The sequence below is a fragment of the Nipponia nippon genome, unplaced genomic scaffold, assembly GCF_047370975.1.
Source record: "Nipponia nippon isolate SJK-2023a ecotype South Korea unplaced genomic scaffold, ASM4737097v1 scaffold_5, whole genome shotgun sequence".
In the NCBI taxonomy this organism is placed as follows: Eukaryota; Metazoa; Chordata; class Aves; order Pelecaniformes; family Threskiornithidae; genus Nipponia; species Nipponia nippon.
In genome coordinates, this window is record NW_028262369.1 from 1832336 (window position 1) to 1849883 (window position 17548).

General features: G+C 56.2%; 1 protein-coding gene across 2 annotated transcripts in view; it reads right to left on the bottom strand.

Annotated features, from left to right (window-relative positions):
- Positions 1 to 20: 20 nt before the first annotated feature.
- The window catches only part of WDR90 (WD repeat domain 90), a 35735-nt gene continuing 18207 nt past the window's right edge, over positions 21 to 17548 (bottom strand). The window contains exons 21-43 of one of the 2 annotated variants that reach the window (XM_087732047.1): positions 16832 to 16962; positions 16214 to 16375; positions 15799 to 15927; positions 14670 to 14803; positions 14535 to 14572; positions 13944 to 14063; positions 13336 to 13518; positions 12398 to 12498; positions 11368 to 11470; positions 10876 to 10997; positions 9812 to 9971; positions 8152 to 8342; positions 7704 to 7872; positions 7248 to 7359; positions 6506 to 6677; positions 5613 to 5735; positions 5234 to 5414; positions 4626 to 4756; positions 3491 to 3634; positions 1841 to 1960; positions 1247 to 1331; positions 231 to 416; positions 49 to 178 (exon numbers count right to left, since the gene is read on the bottom strand). In XM_087732047.1, the coding sequence (XP_087588173.1) occupies positions 259 to 416; positions 1247 to 1331; positions 1841 to 1960; positions 3491 to 3634; positions 4626 to 4756; positions 5234 to 5414; positions 5613 to 5735; positions 6506 to 6677; positions 7248 to 7359; positions 7704 to 7872; positions 8152 to 8342; positions 9812 to 9971; positions 10876 to 10997; positions 11368 to 11470; positions 12398 to 12498; positions 13336 to 13518; positions 13944 to 14063; positions 14535 to 14572; positions 14670 to 14803; positions 15799 to 15927; positions 16214 to 16375; positions 16832 to 16962 (2969 nt within the window). In that variant the 3' untranslated portion in view covers positions 49 to 178; positions 231 to 258. Of the gene's footprint in view, positions 417 to 1246; positions 1332 to 1840; positions 1961 to 3490; positions 3635 to 4625; positions 4757 to 5233; positions 5415 to 5612; positions 5736 to 6505; positions 6678 to 7247; positions 7360 to 7703; positions 7873 to 8151; positions 8343 to 9811; positions 9972 to 10875; positions 10998 to 11367; positions 11471 to 12397; positions 12499 to 13335; positions 13519 to 13943; positions 14064 to 14534; positions 14573 to 14669; positions 14804 to 15798; positions 15928 to 16213; positions 16376 to 16831; positions 16963 to 17548 lie in introns of both variants that reach the window. The other variant, XM_087732046.1, reaches the window with a different exon arrangement.

Below are 17548 nucleotides of genomic sequence, written 5' to 3' on the forward strand. Positions count from 1 at the left end.
AATTAAAAAAACACCAAAACCAAAACAAACGGCAAATGGGGCCGTAAAAGACATCCCGCAACCGGCCGAGTCCGGCCTATGGGCCCGCCGCCGCGTCCGTCCCTAGCAACCCGCGGGTGGAGGGGAGGTTGGGGCTGGGGCCTGATTGGGGCCTAAGCCAGGGCCTTGCCCAGAAGCCAGGGCCGGGCAAGGGAAGCCGGGGCCGGGCAAGGGCCCTCCCCTGCTGGAGAAGCGCTGCTGGTCCAGGGGTCTCCCGGCTCAGCCGCCCGTGAGCTCCCAGACGAGGACGGCACTGTGGGAGGCTGTGAGGAGGCGGCGGCCGGAGGGGGCGAAGTGGCAGAGGTGGATGGCGTCGTCGTGGCCGGCGTAGTCCTGCGCATCGCTGGCGGGGCAGCGCAGCAGCCGCAGGAGCTGTTCTGCAGGGAAGGAGGGAGCTCAGTGCCAGGGGAAGGAGGCCCTGCTGCCATGGGGCTTGTCCTTGCCACCCCCCGGGACCTCTCCCCGCTGCGGAGCTGCGAGTTGATAAGCTGAGGGACAAGGGACAGCTTCTTGCCAAAACAAGCGGGCAATTAGCAGCTGGTAATAGGGAGAGAGCGTGACACAGCAGCTCCGTGCTGCGTGTCAGGCCGTCACGCTGCAGTAATGGATGTGGCAGCACGCGTTAGTGCAACTCTGCTGTCTCACACCCTCCCGCAGTGCCCGGCCCAGGGCTCAGTGGGGGCCCCGCAGCTCTGGGGGGGGTGTTGAGCTCACCCCGCTCTCGGGAACCACTGTCAGAGCGGGATGGATACAAGCACTGCCTCCCCATGCAGATACAAACAGCACGGTGCCCTTGACAGGAGAAGGGCGCTAGGGGAAGGTCCCTTCTGCCCCCGGGCTGTAGCTCACACAGCCAGAGAGCTGTTCGCTCCTCAGCAGGGATGAAGACAGCCCGTAACGCCAAGGAGTCATCTGAGCGACAAATCCTGCTTGTCGACAAACAGGACTGAGCTCATGCATCTCGTTTCTGACCTACGTGTCCCTCGGAGCCTTCTCCTTGCCGTGACGCACACCCTGCCCGGGAGTGGGGCAGCTGCCCGCAGTCCCAGGACCATAGCTCCTGGGGTCTGAGGACAGGGGCTGGTGTGTGTGCAGGTCTCTCTTGTTTAAAGGAAGAAGGGACACTTGGTTCCTCTCAGTTGCAAGAAGAACAGGAGATCCCTCCCCACGGAAGGTAACAGAGCCCACAGCACCCTCCGGTACTCACCGCCGAAGCCGACAGCCATGAAGCGCGCTGCAGGAGACAGGCTGAGCGATGTGGCAAAGTACGGCAAGGAGATCTTCTCAACTACCTGCGCTCCAGCAAGAGAAACACACCAACACCTCAGAAATGAGCAGGCAGGAGACGAGAGCTGCTGCAGCTACAGTCGTTAGGAGGGTAAAGGGCTCCTCTCAAAGGGGAGGCCGACAGATGCACGGCACCTCTCAGAGCTCGGAAACCTGCCAAAGGCATCGACTTTCCAGAGGAGACTCAACGATTTAGAGACAGTTAGTGCTCCTGAAAGCAAACGCCTTCCCCTCCCGTTGGATCGAAAGGCAGTGGGGACTGGCAGCCGGCCCAGCCGCAGCCCGAGGCAGGGGCAGCTCCCTGCCGCTCACCGGTTACCTGGGCCAGACTCAGAGTTTCTGAGATGCGAAGCTGTTGCCCTGAGCAGCTGCTTGCCTGAGCCCACCCCACACCTTTAGACTTGGCTTTACGCACAGGGCAGCACCGCCTCCTCCCCGCTGCACCTCATTCGACGTGGCTGCGGCCCCGCAGCAGCAGAGGAGCGCCCGTGCCCCCCTGGCAGGGCACGAGTACCTGTTTCTTGCGCAGACTGTAAACCAAGGCTTCTTTCTGCATCCCAAAGCCGACGTAGACCAGGGTACCGGGGTCCCAAGGGCAGAACGCAGCCAAGCTGGGCGGGAGGCTGCCGAGATCCTGGTGGGGGAAACCAAAGGGAACAAAATGGAGGCTAGCTTCTCCAGCCCACAGCGGGGGACAAAAGGAGAGCACGGAGGGACACCAGCCCTTGGGCTGCAGGTGCCCGAGCAGTGGGAAATTAGCATGATGGAGGCTGTTTTCTCTTGCATTGCCATCTCAGACGTGCTCACGGCAAAGCGAGGAAAAACCACACGCTGCCATGGAAACCTGAAGCAAATTGTTTGCTGTCAGAGGAGTGGGACACATGAGGGTCCAACAGGTTGAATTTCCACTAATGCATTATTCCTACGTGGGCCTGAAGGTGGGATGGGGTTATGGATCAGTTTAACACGAGCAAATAGAATCATAGAATCGTTAAGGTTGGAAAAGACCCTTAAGATCATCGAGTCCAACCGTTAACCCAGCACTGCCAAGCCCACCACTAACCCATGTCCCTCAGCACCACATCTCCCCGGCTTTTAAATCCCCCCAGGGATGGGGACTCAGCCCCTGCCCTGGGCAGCCTGGGCCAGGGCCTGACAGCCCTTTGGGGGAAGAAGTTTTCCCTAATACCCAACCCAAACCTGCCCTGGCGCAGCTTGAGGCCGTTCCCTCTCGTCCCATCGCTTGTTCCTGGGGAGAAGAGACCGACCCCCCCGGCTCCAGCCTCCTTTCAGGCAGTTGCAGAGAGCGATGAGGGCTCCCCTCAGCCTCCTCTTCTCCAGGCTGAGCACCCCCAGCTCCCTCAGCCTCTCCTCGTAAGACTTGTGCTCTAGGGCCCAGAAGACAGATCTTTAGTACTTCCCCAGCTCACTCTGGGGAGACCTGTAGTGAGTTTCCTTCAGGGAGAGGAAAGCCATCGTTTTGGAAACAAACAGAAGAAATGCTGATAGAACCCAGCTGCTGTAGGGGCCCAGACGGTGCTTGGCCCTGAGGGTGGCAGGCTGAGGCACCACCACTTGCCCCCCAAAAAGACCCAGCTCCCTTCTGCGACCGTCTCCACGTCCTCTCCAATACAGACCCTCCTCCCCTTTCTAGCAGGTGTCCTGCTGCCAAATCCCACACCTGGGCGGGAGCCCAGCTGTTCTGCAAAGCATCACAGACACCCAGGACCAGAGTACTTGGCTCTGTGAATCCATCACTGGGCTCCTGGCTCTGAATATTCATGCTCCTCAGGACTGTCAAAGTTAGCAGCACGCTCATAATTAGGTCTCTCTTCTGTGCGCTGTGCTCACCGCGGCCTGTGCTCTGTTTTGCGTAGCGCAGGGGTGTCAGCTCTTTGCAGATGCAGTTTTTGACTCCTCACGCTTACAAAGTCAGTGCTTCCCGGTGGTTAGGCACTGCTACGCTTCCCACTGCCTTTCAACACGCGAGAAGGTGCATTAAAAAGATACTCTACGAGCAGCAAAACTAATGAAGATGACTTTCCTAAGCACACACTCTCTTTGGCCCCGTCCCATTCGGAGCCTTGAGGCATCCCTCCTCCAGCTCGGCTGGTGCCGAGACCCACGCCGGGAGCAGGCAGGGGCTGGCAGCGGCCACGCTCACCTCGGGGCCGGCAGGAGCCGGGAAGCTGAGCCAGTCGAGGAGCTCGCACTTATCCTTCAGCCAGTCAGAGGCCCAGATGCTGACCCGCCGGTCCGAGCTGGTGGCCAGCCAGAGCTCACCTCCTTCCACCCCAAAGTCGTGGTACTGCAGAAGATAAAAGCAACGCTGTGACTCTGGCAGTACCGAAGCTTTAAAGAAAGCTGCCACTAGAGCTAGCACGGGGCAGGAGCACGTGGGAACGCAGGCCTTATGCCGCAGGGGATCAAGGCCAGGATTAACCTCCGTTTGGGCAGTGCTTAAAGTCACTTAGAATGAAATAGGGCAAGGAAGCCGTGGTGTTGGAACCTGCGGCACGCTCCAGGCTGAAAGCCCCGGCAGAAGAGGCTGCTGGAGGGAGGGGTGAGCGCCTGGCCTGACCGACACAGATCTCCTCCCCGGGATGCCCTCCGGATCTGCACATCTCCTAGGGGAGTGCTTGCAGGTACTGTGTGTCCCCTAACAATGTCCTTCACCTAAAAACCGAGGAGGATCTCCTAAGTGTAGAATTACCAGGGAACACAGCCTCGCAGCATGGAGGATTTTAAAGCCTGAGAACAAAATGATTCTCATTTGGGCTGTGCAAAGGAAAAAGACTCTCCATGAAGAGAAGGACAAAGGAGATGCTAAAACCATGACACTGCTGCACAACCAAGTCTTCCTAGCTCCACGGAGGAACCATACAAAGAGCCAGCTACACCCAGGAGGCCAGGCTGCCAAGAAGCAAAGCGGGGAAAGCACGCTGAGCCCTTTCTCGGGGGCACGGGGGCTGAAAGATCACAGCCCGGGCTGCTCTCAAGGGGTGCTGCTCTCCAAGAGCCCGTGGTGTGGGCACACATCACACCTGCGTGCAGCCACCATCCACAGGCGCAGCTTGGCTCGGGATTGCGCCCGCAACGCCTGCGGCTTTACCCCACCGAAGACATCCCGAGAAAAACTGAACAGGAGTTACTGGAGGGGATGGGGGCCTGAAGAGGAAAGGTGAGAGACAACGAAGCAAGCTCGCTGACCGATCTGGCCACGCTGCTGCTGCTTCCCGCAGCTGTGCGGTGACTCCCAGGGGCCTCGCGCGGAGCCAGGGCAGAGGGTGAGGTCTCACCTGCTTCCTGGTGCACTGGAGAACGGTGATGGGGGAGCCTTTGTGGTCAGCGAGGACGCGGATGGTCATTCCGGTGCGAGGGCTGCTGACAGCCACGAGCCCGTCCTTGCCCCCTGATAAGATCATTTCTCCTGTGGGCAGAGGAGAGAGAAGAATGGGACACTCCTTATAGAAGAAGAAAACCTATAGGAGAAAGGCGCAAGATCGTGGGATACTGGTGTCCCAAAACACCGTGAAAGGCTGGGAACATCTGAGTCAAGGGCTGGGTAAGATGAGAGGTCTCAGAGACACCCACTGAAACACCACGCTGAAGGAGAGCCACTGCAGATTGTACGCAGGACACAAAGGAATGCTTCTTGTGTCCAAACCCCTTTGGCTGGTACCCAAACGGCATACCATTGCCACAGACCTCTTGCGTCCCATCTACCACACGCTCAGCCGGCAGAGCTACCAAAGCTCCTTGACGGAAGTTCTCTGGCTCTGCCGGGCCGCAGGTTTTTGGGCAGGTCGCCAGCACGCAGAGTGGCTGGAGGTCAGGGTAACCCAGGCACAACCCAGCCACGCTCCCTATGGCAACATCTCCCCACTGTTGTAACAGGCAGCCTCACCGTCCGTGGAGTAGGCAATTGCTGTCAGCGCAACGGCATGGGGGTGCATTTTCAGCTCCATCTCTGTCCTGGAAATGCTGAACACGCGGATGGTGCCATCGCTGTACCCTGCCACTACATGCTGGCTCTCAGCTCCCCACGCAACGACGGCACAAGGCTTCCAGGCCAGGCACTGGCAGCTCTGCAAAGGAACCAGGGCAGAGACCCGCTGACACAGTGATGACAGCAGGACTGTGCAATCAAGCGCACTAAAAGCTCCACCTGCAAGTATTTCTCCAGCTTTAGTCTGCTCCGCGAGGACACGGCAGTCCTTGCAATCCCAAGCAGCGGCCTGTGCCCTCTACCAAAAGGAAGAGATTGACGTACCACCAGCGATTACCTGGTTGAGCACCTGGAACTGTACCACCAGCTCCATGCTGCCCAGAGACCAAATCCTCACGCTGCCGTCCTCCCCGCACGTTGCGCAGTGAGCCTCGCCAGGACTAAAGCACACGTCGGTCACCTGCGGCGAGAATGGAGATGGGGAACAGGGGCCCTACAAATGCCGCAGGCTAGAGGACGTCAGCTCCTCTGCCCCTCTCATCCCCCAGGACCCCTCTCATGGGAGACACCAGACAAGAAGCCCCAGACATAAAGGAAGGTGGGGTGCTTTGGTTTTGTGCTTAAATCTTGGGCTGACAACTAGGCTTGTCATGGAAACCAGTAAACCTAACCCCAAAGCTGGGACGAGGCGCTATGCAACGTAGGTGTAAGTAAAATACCTTTTTTTCTACCATTTCAAATCTTTGGTCTGTAGCGTAAAGATACCCCAAAGCAACAGTAAAATTCAAACTAGTCATTCTTCACCTGTTGGTTTTTTTTTTTTTTTATGTTTTAGGCAAAGAAAACGTTACCCAATATGGATGCCCAGCTAGCAAACGGAAGGCAGGCAGAAGTTGCAGCACTCGGGAATGAAGCCTGAGTGACTGCAAACTCCATTCTTCCGCTCCAGCGGAAAGGCCCGCGGCTGCTCCCGGGCTGAGGCTGTTAAACACTTAAGGTAGGAGCGGATCAGCTCAGACTTCTTGATGTTGGACTCCTCAGTGTGCACATTTCTCTCTAGACTCCTCCGTGTTGTCCCATCAGTGCTAGCGAGCCCTGCAGCTCCCCGCCCTCTCCCACCGCCGCACCAGGGAACGCTTCTGCAGCCCGCGCGCGCTTCCTGGGGCACGGACAGCACACGCAGCGCTCGCCACTCTGTGGCGCAAACCGGCCCGGCCCAGCCCCTCTAACCTTGTTCTTGTGGCCGCTGATTAGCCGGATGCTCGTGCTCTCTGTCCAGTTGATGTACCACAGCGTTCCTGCCGTAGTGCCCACAATTCCCATTTCTAGAGAGTCATCAAAGGCCGCACTGACTATCGTCCCGTCGAGGGTAATCTCGTGTTCTAGCAGGACTGAGCTAGACCTGGAGGAAAGGAGGATGCGAGAGGGACTGGCTCAACTGTTGGAACAGCCGCTCTGCCTCCTTTAAATGCAATTTTCTAACAAGCCCAGTCATGTATTTGCAGCTAAATGGTTCAGTGAGGGGCTCCTGTACATTGAACAGTGACTACCGTTGTGTTTGCACTACAACCATCTTTTACAGGAAAGAAAGAAAATAGGGGCTGCAATAGCACGAGAGAAGAACCAAAGGCAATGTATTTCACTAATTCTCTTAAACGAGTTCCTGCAAATCACCGACACAAACTTCAGGCATGATAAACTCCACCTATTTCCAGTATTAAGAGGGTTCAGCTACCTGTGGCAAAAATTCAGTAAAAAGATCCAGACAGAAAGAATCAGCAGTCATGGGATGGAGAGGAAAAGCTAAGGATGAAGAGCGACAGGAGCGGCGCGGTTGCAGCCAGAGCCGATGTCTGTCTGTGAAAAGCCACCTCTCGGACAGGTCCTGGGAGCTGCAGAGCATCTCAAGAGCACAAAGGGTTCTCGAGAGGGGCGCAAGCACCGCGGGGGCGCTGGGGCCACCACCTCCTACCTGGCGTCGGGACCTTTCAGCCTCAGCTCCTGCACGGTGGCCACTGCCCACAGGCGGATGCGTTTCGTGTTGCTGCCGCTCACCAGCCTGTTGCACCGACACACCAGCACACCTGGGAGGCCACGGGGGAAGGAAGGGCACCCGTGAATACCCACCGCTCTCGGCCATCACCCTAGGTGTGCTCCTGACAGCCAGGCCCCTCGGGCAGGGCAGCGGGGGTCTTTTACAGCCCAGTACCCAGTGTTTTTACAGACTAGAGGTGAACCCCGCGGAAAACCCAGGACCTCGAGGAAACCCAGGTCACAGATCCGTTGCCACCCCATGCATCTTGCATCCAACACAGCAAACCGGTTTTCTGATCACAGCTGAAGTCGGAGGTCTGCAAGCTCGTTGCTCTTCTTTCCTAATGAGTTCCCCGTTACAGCCCTAACGGACACCTGCGGCATCTGCACCCACCGATCTCGCCCTCGTCGGCCTCCCACGTCATGAAGCAGCGGTTAGTCTCGGTGTCCCACACGCAGATCTGGCCTGAGTTGGTCCCGCTATATAGAAGAGCGTCGGCACCGTAGCAGAGAGAGGTCAGCTCCACCGGCCCTAACGCGTCCGGGGCAGGGGCCCGATGAACCTGCCGGAGCACATAAAACAGAAACGTCAAAGAGAATATGGTGCTTACCTACACCAAAAAAAAAAATCCCAAACCCTTCCTCCTCCCCTCAGTTCGTGCAGTTAATGCCTCAAATACAACTGAAAGCTGCTCACGGCCAGCCAACATCATCCGCTAAGAGAAATCATCAGCTCTCAGAGACCTGTGGAGGCAGAGCCTCCATCGCACTCACCAGGGGCTTGGAAAAGAAGTCAGAGATGCTGAACGGAAAATTTAAAAGAAGGTAAAACTGAGGTTTACCTTGAGGTTGACATCAGCTCCCTGCTGCTCCAACAGCCAAAACATCACGGCTCCCTTCCCCACGCAGGCCAGCTCTCTGTGAGAAAGAGGACTAAAAGCCACGTCATGGACTGGCTCCGAGATACAAGTCGACAACATGAGTTCGTAAGTGTAGGTATTCCACAGAGCAACGGTTTGATCGCTGTAGTCCCCTAGGCAGAACATGAAAAGACAGTAGGAGGAAATTCTGCAGCCTCAGTGTTTCTTCAGGACGCTCGCAAGCGCAGACACTGCACGCACGCATCAACTCTGTCACTCCCTTGCCCAGTTGTTCGGAGACAACCGCCGCGAACACCGTCCCAGGCATGGACGCGGCTCCTTGCGTGTTCAGCAAAAGCCACACGACGTGGCGGGTCCTCATTCGAGGTGAGGACAGATATAACTGGCCCAACGCTTCACGCTGGAGGCTGTAGCAGATCTGGCCCTGCAGCGGGGTCTGCAGCCGGCATTCGAACCGGCCGATGGCTGGCGTGGTAGGGATTTCAGCAGGCAGAGGAGGTTTTCTGCTGTTTCTACATCCTTAGGAGCTCCTGCACACCTCAACATACGCCCCACACGAGCCCTCCAGTGATACTGTGTGCTCCGGGCTAACAACGGTCTTAAAATGAGACAGGGATGTCACCATTGCTGAGGTCAAAGCCGAGATGGGAGCTGAGGTCAAAGCCGAGATGGGAGCTGAGGTCAAAGCCGAGATGGGAGCTGATCTTAGTGGAAGCCACTGTATCTGGGTGGCAGCAGAACGGGGAACGTTCTGTTTGGGGACGGCAAACATCCCCAGCACCGGAGGACAGTGCTCTCCTGCTGCCTTTCCCAGGCTCCAGAATCTCAGTGGAGACTTTCAGCTTTTCTCTGCAGCCCAGACCGGAGCTGGAGGAGGAAGGCTGCTCTCCCACGCTGCTCCGTGGAGAGCGCAAAGCGCTCTTCCTCGCCAGCAAAGCTCGCTTTTTGCCAAGGGCAGACTCGCCAGCCCAGAGAAGGTGTATTGCCTGCTCCGCAGGTCCTGTCTCATACAAAACAAGAACTTACTAATTGCATGTTTGTCCTTTAAATGTCCCCTGCCTAAACAAAACAGACAGCTTGAGCGTCCGTCTTGTGCTGGCATCGCTGCCTGGTGGGAGGCGCACAGTTTGAAGCCTGTGCAATTCAATGCAATTCTACCTAAGCAGCAGTAAGAAGTCCAGAAGGTGGCTTTTCCCTTTGGATACTATATATAGTAACTGCACGCTATTTACATGGGCTTAACAAGCACTAGCGAGGCAAGAATGCTGTAACTTCAAGAAAAATGAGCTAGCTGGGGCAATGAGAAAGAACTGAAGGGGAGCTGGAGGGAGCCCAGGGCTGGGACGCACGGGGCGCGTGCTTCCCCTCGAAACGCTGCCGACAGTGCCCCGGCAGCACGCTCAGCTGCAAAGAGCAGCTCTGCAGGCGGTCACTCCCCGGAGGGCCCGAGATCGCTCGCGGTTTTACGTGCTGCATTATCCGTTATCCCGAGGCTACCGAGCACCAGCTTCATACCCACGAGCCTGGTGCACATCTCACAGGTATTGCACGCCTTCCTCCCGTGAGCTGCCTGCTCTCGGGTGTATTCCTGCCCCACACCTGGTGTTACCGGTACACTCACCTAGGGTAACAAGGAACCTGTCATCCCGAGAGAATGCCATGGCTTGTACTTGTGTCTCGTGATGGAAGAGATTTGCTGTGCAAACCCCATCCTGGGTGTTCCAGATGCAGATGTGACAATGGGAGTCTCCATTCCTCTTTCCCGAGGCAGAGGCAAGAACCTAACAGAACAATACCTTGTCACTGAGGCCTTGGTAAATCATTAGAGAACACTTCATTAGTTAGTCAGTCTTAGGAACTGTTAGTCTCAAATTAAAGTGATGTGGCTGGCAAATGAAAAATTCTCTGAGAACAACCATCAGCTGATGGCAGGAGGGAATGGCAGCATCACCCAGAGGAGGGGTGATGATTTGAGGTATTCGCCTCAAATCCTGTGCTCAGCGCTGGGCCCCTCACCCCAAGGCGGCCATGGAGGGGCTGGAGCGTGGCCAGAGCAGGGCAGCGAGGCTGGGGCAGGGGCTGGAGCCCAAGGCTGGGGAGGAGCGGCTGGGGGAGCTGGGGGGGCTCAGCCTGGAGAAGAGGAGGCTGAGGGGAGCCCTCATCGCTCTCTGCAATGGCCTGAAAGGAGGCTGGAGCCGGGGGGGTCGGTCTCTTCTCCCCAGGAACAAGCGATGGGACGAGAGGGAACGGCCTCAAGCTGCGCCAGGGCAGGTTTGGGTTGGGTATTAGGAAAAATTTCTTCCCGGAGAGAGCGGTCAGGCCCTGGCCCAGGCTGCCCAGGGCAGGGTGCAATCGCAGTCCCTGGAAGTGTCCAAAACCATGTGGATGTGGTGCTTAGGGACAGGGTTTAGAGGTGGCCTGGCAGTTAGGGTAGTGGTTGGACTCGATGATCTCAGAGGTCCTTTCCAACCTTAATGATTCTATGATTCTAAGCCTTTACCGTCCCACTGAGCCAGCACAATGGGTAGGTGGGCTCCAAAAACATGTATTTTAGTTCCATAACCCCAGATCTCCATGCAGCAGGCAGAAGAAGGAACGGATAAATGGGATTTTAGCCTGTGACATTCCTTTAGCCCAAAGTGACGCAGACAAAACCCAGCCCGGGGCAGCAGAAGCCTCTCCTACCTGGGCATCGTGGCTGACGGCGAGCGTGGAGATCTCCTCTGCGTGGCCAAGCCAGTGACTCTGTGACCCCGAGTGCAGGTCTTCAACCACGACGATGCAGCCACAGGTGTAGGCGAAGAAGCCTAGCAGAGAAGGAGGGATGTTTTCATGTAAAGGCTTCACACACAGCACCCTCTCCAACCCACATTGCAATTCAGGAAAAGGCTTATTTTTCAGTAATACGTAAAAGCTGACTTCTACACGGCCCGTCAGCGTCCTTCCCATCAGGTTGAGAGTGGAGTAAAGTCTCCCTTCCCCTAATCCACTCAACAACCGAAGCCTGAGTCTGCCCCTATCAACTAACGGTTGCCAGCAGCAAAGAAGAAGGGTTACGGGATTTTACCAGCACAAAGAATCCCTGTGTTAAAGCAAAGATCCCAACCCACCAGGTAGGAGGTCATAACTTGGCTCAGCACAGACACCTCCCGCCCCTCCGGAGCCTTCCCGGTGTACCTGTGTCCGGGTTCCACACCATATTCCCCCTGCCGTTCCCATTGTAGCCGATCACTGCTTTCAGCTTCAAGACCTCACTGCCAGCTGGAGGAGAGATGAAATTCTGCAAGAAAAATAGACACTGGCTTAAAATAAGCTCTAGAAGGATGGCTCGGGCAGGTACACTCAACACCCACGTAAGAAAAAGCATGAGTACAAGCACACGCACGTCCTTGCACACACAACACGCAAATTCACGCCAACGCTCACACAATTCAAGTTCAACACATCAACAGATGAATACTTATACATCGAAAAGAGAAACCGCACCAGCAAAACCAGGCACAGATGCTTTCAGATGGGGCACAAAACGGGCTGGCAGCCACTGCCCGGCCGATGAGCAGCTGCTAATCCTGCTGGGAAAGGGTTCAATGGGTTTTGCTGATTTGGGAATGTAGATGTTTCAATAGGAAGACAGCGGTGGGGGGGGTGGGGAAATGCTACCAGGTGGAGGGACAGAGGAGAGAATTGAGGCTGCGAGCCGAACGTAGCTTTTCTCCCAGCACCGCGAACGGCAGAGCTTAGGAAAAGGTTGAGTTAAGTTTCTGTTTTATTATTGCTCTGTTTGTTAACAGAGCGAGAGCTGCGCCTTGACTGCCTTCACTACGCTCGACGGATTGCCTTCCCCAGCCTGCTCTGCCAACGCATCTGCTCGCAAATACGGGCGCGTGATGAATCACTCCATTGCTCACTCGTCTTTCACTTTCAATAGCCCATGCCATTTCCATTTCTTTGGAATAAAAATGTATGCAGATTTGCTGAACAGAAAAAGAGTTGATCACAACTCACTTTTTCCTAGTCTGGAAAGAGCTGCGTGTAGAGGAGAAAGGGGAACTAATGCTAGGAGTTTCTTATTGAACATCAGGCCCAGGGGTGTAGTTCACAAATTGCTTTCAAAGAGAGAACAAAATAGAAAAAAATTTGGAAAATCCACCTACCCCGGCCCCAAAACGCCTGTTTGCCAGGCAACCAGCCCCGGCACAGCTCTCACCTGGGGGAGCACCGATGCCTTAAAGCGAGGAGTGAAATGCCGGTAGGAATCCGGGCGGACGGAGCGTCGGGACTTGGGACTTTTGGTCTCCTTTCTGGGTTCTGCCACACAAAGAAGAAAACAGCACCTATGGGATGCTGCTCCCGGGAGTGGTTTGGGAGCAGCGGCTAGGCTGTGGCTTGCTGTCCCTTTGGATGCTGCGTACGTGCGTGTGCACACACACACACACGAGGTAAAAATCCGACTGCGGCATCACCCGCGCTCCTACATGACCGGCCACAGGAACAGCACCAGCTTTCCCGGAGCAAAGGGGGAACATCCATCTCCTCCCATCATCCCGCTCAGCCACGCCACGCTGCAAACAGCCTAAGGGCACCCACGCCGCACACCCTGCGCCCCGCTGCGAAAGCGTAAGGCACGCGGCTAGAGGGGGTCTGTAACGAGAGCGGAGGAGGCACGGTTTTATGGCGAAGCTTTCCAACGAATCCTGCCTGGGGCCGAGTGCTGGCAGCTGCCTGCTTCTGGCAGCACGCCACGAACTGCTGCAGCTTGGAGGCTGTGCCTCTATTAATAGAGACATTGGGAGCTTTCATTTCAGGCTGGTTTAATAGAACGTGCCGCTTCGAGATGATATTGGCTCCGAGCTGAAGAGGGGCTTGTGGTGTGCCGAGAAGCGGCAGCAGGGAAAGAGCCAGAAAAAGAAGCACGAGCTTCCCTCCGTGCTGACTTCCCTTGGTAAATCACAGCCAAGGGAAGAGCCCCGAGGAACACGCTGCTGCCCTTCATCTCACAACGCAGAGCACGTGTCCGGGTCTACCTGTACCATGTTAATAATGATCTTTATTTTTCAGGGATAGACCAAGCTGCCATGCAGGCCTGCGCACATCGTGCCCCTAAGGAGCCAAGCTCTGTACAGGACAGGAATACCCCTGATTTACCGTTTGCTGGTTCTCCAGGAGACCTCGGGCCCTCCTGCCTCACTTTGGGCCTCACAACAACGGGCTCCTCGTTCCTGACCGACTCCACCACAAGGACCGAGTTGTCTTCATCTCCGTTCGCCACCATCCTGCTGCTGCCTGGCCAACCTGCTTCCTCCTCTTTGTCCGAGTCAGAGAAAATACCTGAAAAGAAAAATCCGTGGGAGGACAGAGCCATCCGTGTCCTTCAGGACTGCTTCACGTGTGACCAATCCTTTGATCCTGGCGGTGTCATTCTCCTGCTCTGTGTAACAGCCCATCTGTTAGGGTGGAGAGCAAAGCAGACGTTTCCTCCTGGCTAGGTCCAGCAAGGTATCTACCACAGCCCTCGGAGAAGCTGTGCCAGCAGCTCAGTCTATGGAGGAGGGCCGAGGACAGAGCCATGCTGGACCCCAACACCTCTGGCTGGCTTTGTCCCAGTTAGGGGAGGGGAAGTGCAGACTGGTCTGTCAGGCTGCAGGAAGGGGATCATGGGCAGGGATGGCTCCAAGGCTGCTGCTCAACTAGGGCAAAGAGTTTTTCCTAAAACAAGATTCATTTTCCCCTTTCCTGCAAGCAGTTCCTCTTACTTTGACATCCCGCTTGGTGGACAGAGCTGACATCCAAACACGGTGGCGAGGACAACAATGGAAGAGGAACTGTCTGCCGAGGCGTCTCAGAGGCATCCTTCAGCTTCTCAGAGCTCCCGTCTGTGAAAAGAAAAGGCTTCGTGTAACTTCCTTCATCCCTTGGATCCTCTCATCCTCCCTAGCTGATTGATGTGATACCTCCAAGCTCATTTCTCCAGCTTCCTCCTACATGGGAGAAGCCACTTCTCCTCTGTCCTTCAAGAAAGGTGGGGGACAGACAGAGAGAGGGACAGCGAGGGCAGGGAAAAAGAAGACAGAAGAGATGGAGGCAGGGAAAGACAGAAGGCAAAAGCTGAAAGGCCCGCCAAGAAACCCAGAGCGGCTCTGCTCAGAACATCCCCTCCTTGGCAGACTCCCGCTGAGAGGTGCTCGTTAATTGAAGACTGACTGTCCCTTGGGGTTAATTAGCTCTTTAACCCCCTGCTCTCTGACCCACTGAGGGAAGGAACCCAAAACCCCAACCCCTACCCTCTGCCACGAAGGGCTGCCAACCTGCCGGCCAGCACAACTCACGGGAGGAGGCAAACTCACCTGCTCCCGGCAGCAGAGCGGATTCAGAGGAACGAGCCCTGGAAAGGCGAGGAGACCGGCGTTACACCGAGACGGGACGGGGCAGGGGAGGGGACGGGAAGCAGGAGAAGGCACTGCCCAGCACCATGCGCTCACCCGGCTGGGGGTGACCCCTCCGCAGGCAGAGCCAGGAAATCCCAGAGGAAGATGGCATCTCCGACGCTGATGACGTGCCGTTGGTCTGGGGTGAAGGCCACCTGGCGCACTGCCTCCGAGTGGCCGATGTACACCTGGGAGAGAGCAGGCCTTGAATGTCTCCAGCACCACGCCTGTCCTATCAGGATGGGGGGTACGGCCCTCCCTCCCCTGCACAGCCAGTGTCTACGCTCCTCAGTGGAGGATCCCCTCGGAGGCCACCTCTACAGTGCTCAGACCTAGGGTCGATCAACCTGGAGAAGAGGAGGCTGAGGGGAGCCCTCATCGCTCTCTGCAACTGCCTGAAAGGAGGCTGGAGCCGGGGGGGTCGGTCTCTTCTCCCCAGGAACAAGCGATGGGACGAGAGGGAACGGCCTCAAGCTGCGCCAGGGCAGGTTTGGGTTGGGTATTAGGGAAAACTCCTTCCCCCAAAGGGCTGTCAGGCCCTGGCCCAGGCTGCCCAGGGCAGGGGCTGAGTCCCCGTCCCTGGGGGGATTTAAAAGCCGGGGAGATGTGGTGCTGAGGGACATGGTTTAGTGGTGGGCTTGGCAGTGCTGGGTTAACGGTTGGACCTGATGATCTTGAAGGTCTTTTCCAACCTAAACGATTCTACGATTCTAACCTGGGGCTGACCAACCTGATCTGGAGAAACAAGCAGAAGCTGAAAACCCCCAAGGTCTTATCATAGAATGTCCTGGGTTGGAAGGGACCCACAAGGATCATCGAGTCCAACTCCTGCCCCTGCATAGGACAACCCCCAAAAATCACACCGTTATTCTAGCTCTCAATACCTCTGAAACCCTGGGCGAGCCATTTTCTTCTCTGGGTGGCCCTGTCCCTGTCACGGAGGTGACACCTACCTCTGTCCTCCGCAGAGGGTCTCCCTAGGTGTGGTGCTTTGGCAGCCCTAGCCCGTGCTCAGCGCAGGGCGTTACCACAACGTGGGAACAGAGCTGCATTTCTGTTTACTGGGCAAATTGGGACTGGGGACGCTGGGCCACGTCACACAGAGGGCATTTGCTGCTCTCTTCTCCAGGGATTCAGAAATACTTGATCAAGGCAACACCAACCCCCTTCCCTCCCTTTGTACCTGGAAGTTGATATCGAAGCGCATCTGATAGTCCCACACTTTGATAACTTTGTCGCCAGCAGTGAGCAGGTACCTGCCATCCTTGCTCAGCGCCAAGGAAGAACAGGACAGCTTGTGCACGGGAGACACCTGAGGATGAGAAACAGCACTGGCAGCGTTAACTGAGCCGGCTCCTGTCCTTACTTACGCTTCAGCAAGAGGACAGGAGCGCAACAACACGGAAAACAAGGACAAGCTCAGGCTCACCCTGGGCATGACCACACCAGGATAGCTACGTGCTTGCCACTCATGGGTTTCTTTGAAGCTTGTGAACTCCAAGATGAGCTCTCCTCTCATTTAGCCTCCTGCACTGACATGAAGTGCCCACACCCCACGCAACACGAGCCCTCGGTGCATTCATTTCATAGTGTCCTACCTCTCGCACCAGTCGTCCCGTTTTTGCATCAAGCACGAGGATTTTATTGGAAGAAGTGGACACCAGGAGCTCGCCTCGACGCACCGGAGCAAAGCAGACTCTCGCTGCAGAGTCCAAGGCCGTGCTGTTCAAATCGAGGATGCTGATGTCCACCCTCAGCAGCTGCGGAACAAGGAGCTACTGAACGAACGCCCTGGAGCGAATACTGCAGAAGCCTCAGGAGCCTCACGGCTCTCCTGACACGAAGCTATGGAGCCCCCAGACCCTTCCCACCTAATGAGAGGCTGCAGGGTCCAGGCAATGTCCCTGCTGCCCAGGAGAGCAGCTCACAAGGAGGAGTCGGAGCTGACAGTCTACACAAGACTTCTCCAAATTATCTTTCTAGAGGGGAAATGAAGCCGGAGAAGAAGAAACCTTGACTTTGTTGTTTCTATCTCACAGAATGGAAAACAAACCTCATTGTAAGAACCCTGAGCACGTCTGCTGTGCCGGCAAGGGCCCTCTCCAACACTGCTGGTGCCCAATCTATCTCCTCTCATGCAGCCTGTGGGAATTGCCCCTGGGGCACGTGCTCCCCTCCCCACCCTCCCCCAGGGACAAGGGGAGCCTGCTGGGTACCTCATCCAGAGAGCAGGCCTCCATCACGGTCACGACGTACTTGGAGGGACCCACGAAGGCCAAGAGACGGCTGTCCCCACTGACCGCCAAAGCATCCGAACCGCTCCCAGCGTCCTGGGCCACCACGTTGCCTGAGGGCCACAGCAAGAGAGAGAGTAAAGAGAGGAGCATTCTCCTGCCTCCGAATCAGCCTTGGGTTAACGTTCTGCCCTGAGAAAGAAGCAACCTCTGTTGGAGAAGATGCTGCAAATTTTATCTGCAACACCCGAAGCGTGCGGTGAACCACCTCAAGGACAAGGTCTAGATACACGGCTTGTCGCCTGTCTGAACGGGCGACGTTTTCAAGGAGAGCAGAACAAAGTCAAGGGAATAAAACTGATTTTAGTGTTTAGTTTTTAACGGTATAAGAAGCTGCGACAAGGAGCTCTGAATGCGAGATCTCAGCTGGAGCCTGGGTGTCTGAACCCTGTGCAGAATGAAGTCTGTGTCGAACCCCACCACACTGATGTCAGCCGGGTGGGCAGATAGACCCAAAGGTCTAAAAAAAAAAAAAAATAATCACAGACATCAGAGCAATTCTCTGTATTTATTCCACTACCAAAACACCACTGTTCTGTCCCTGGAACGCGGCCAGGGAGCAAACACGGTTTCAGAGCAGAGTCAACATGCAGCACTGACACCAAACTTGGGTTATTTTGGACAAACTCCCTGATCAAT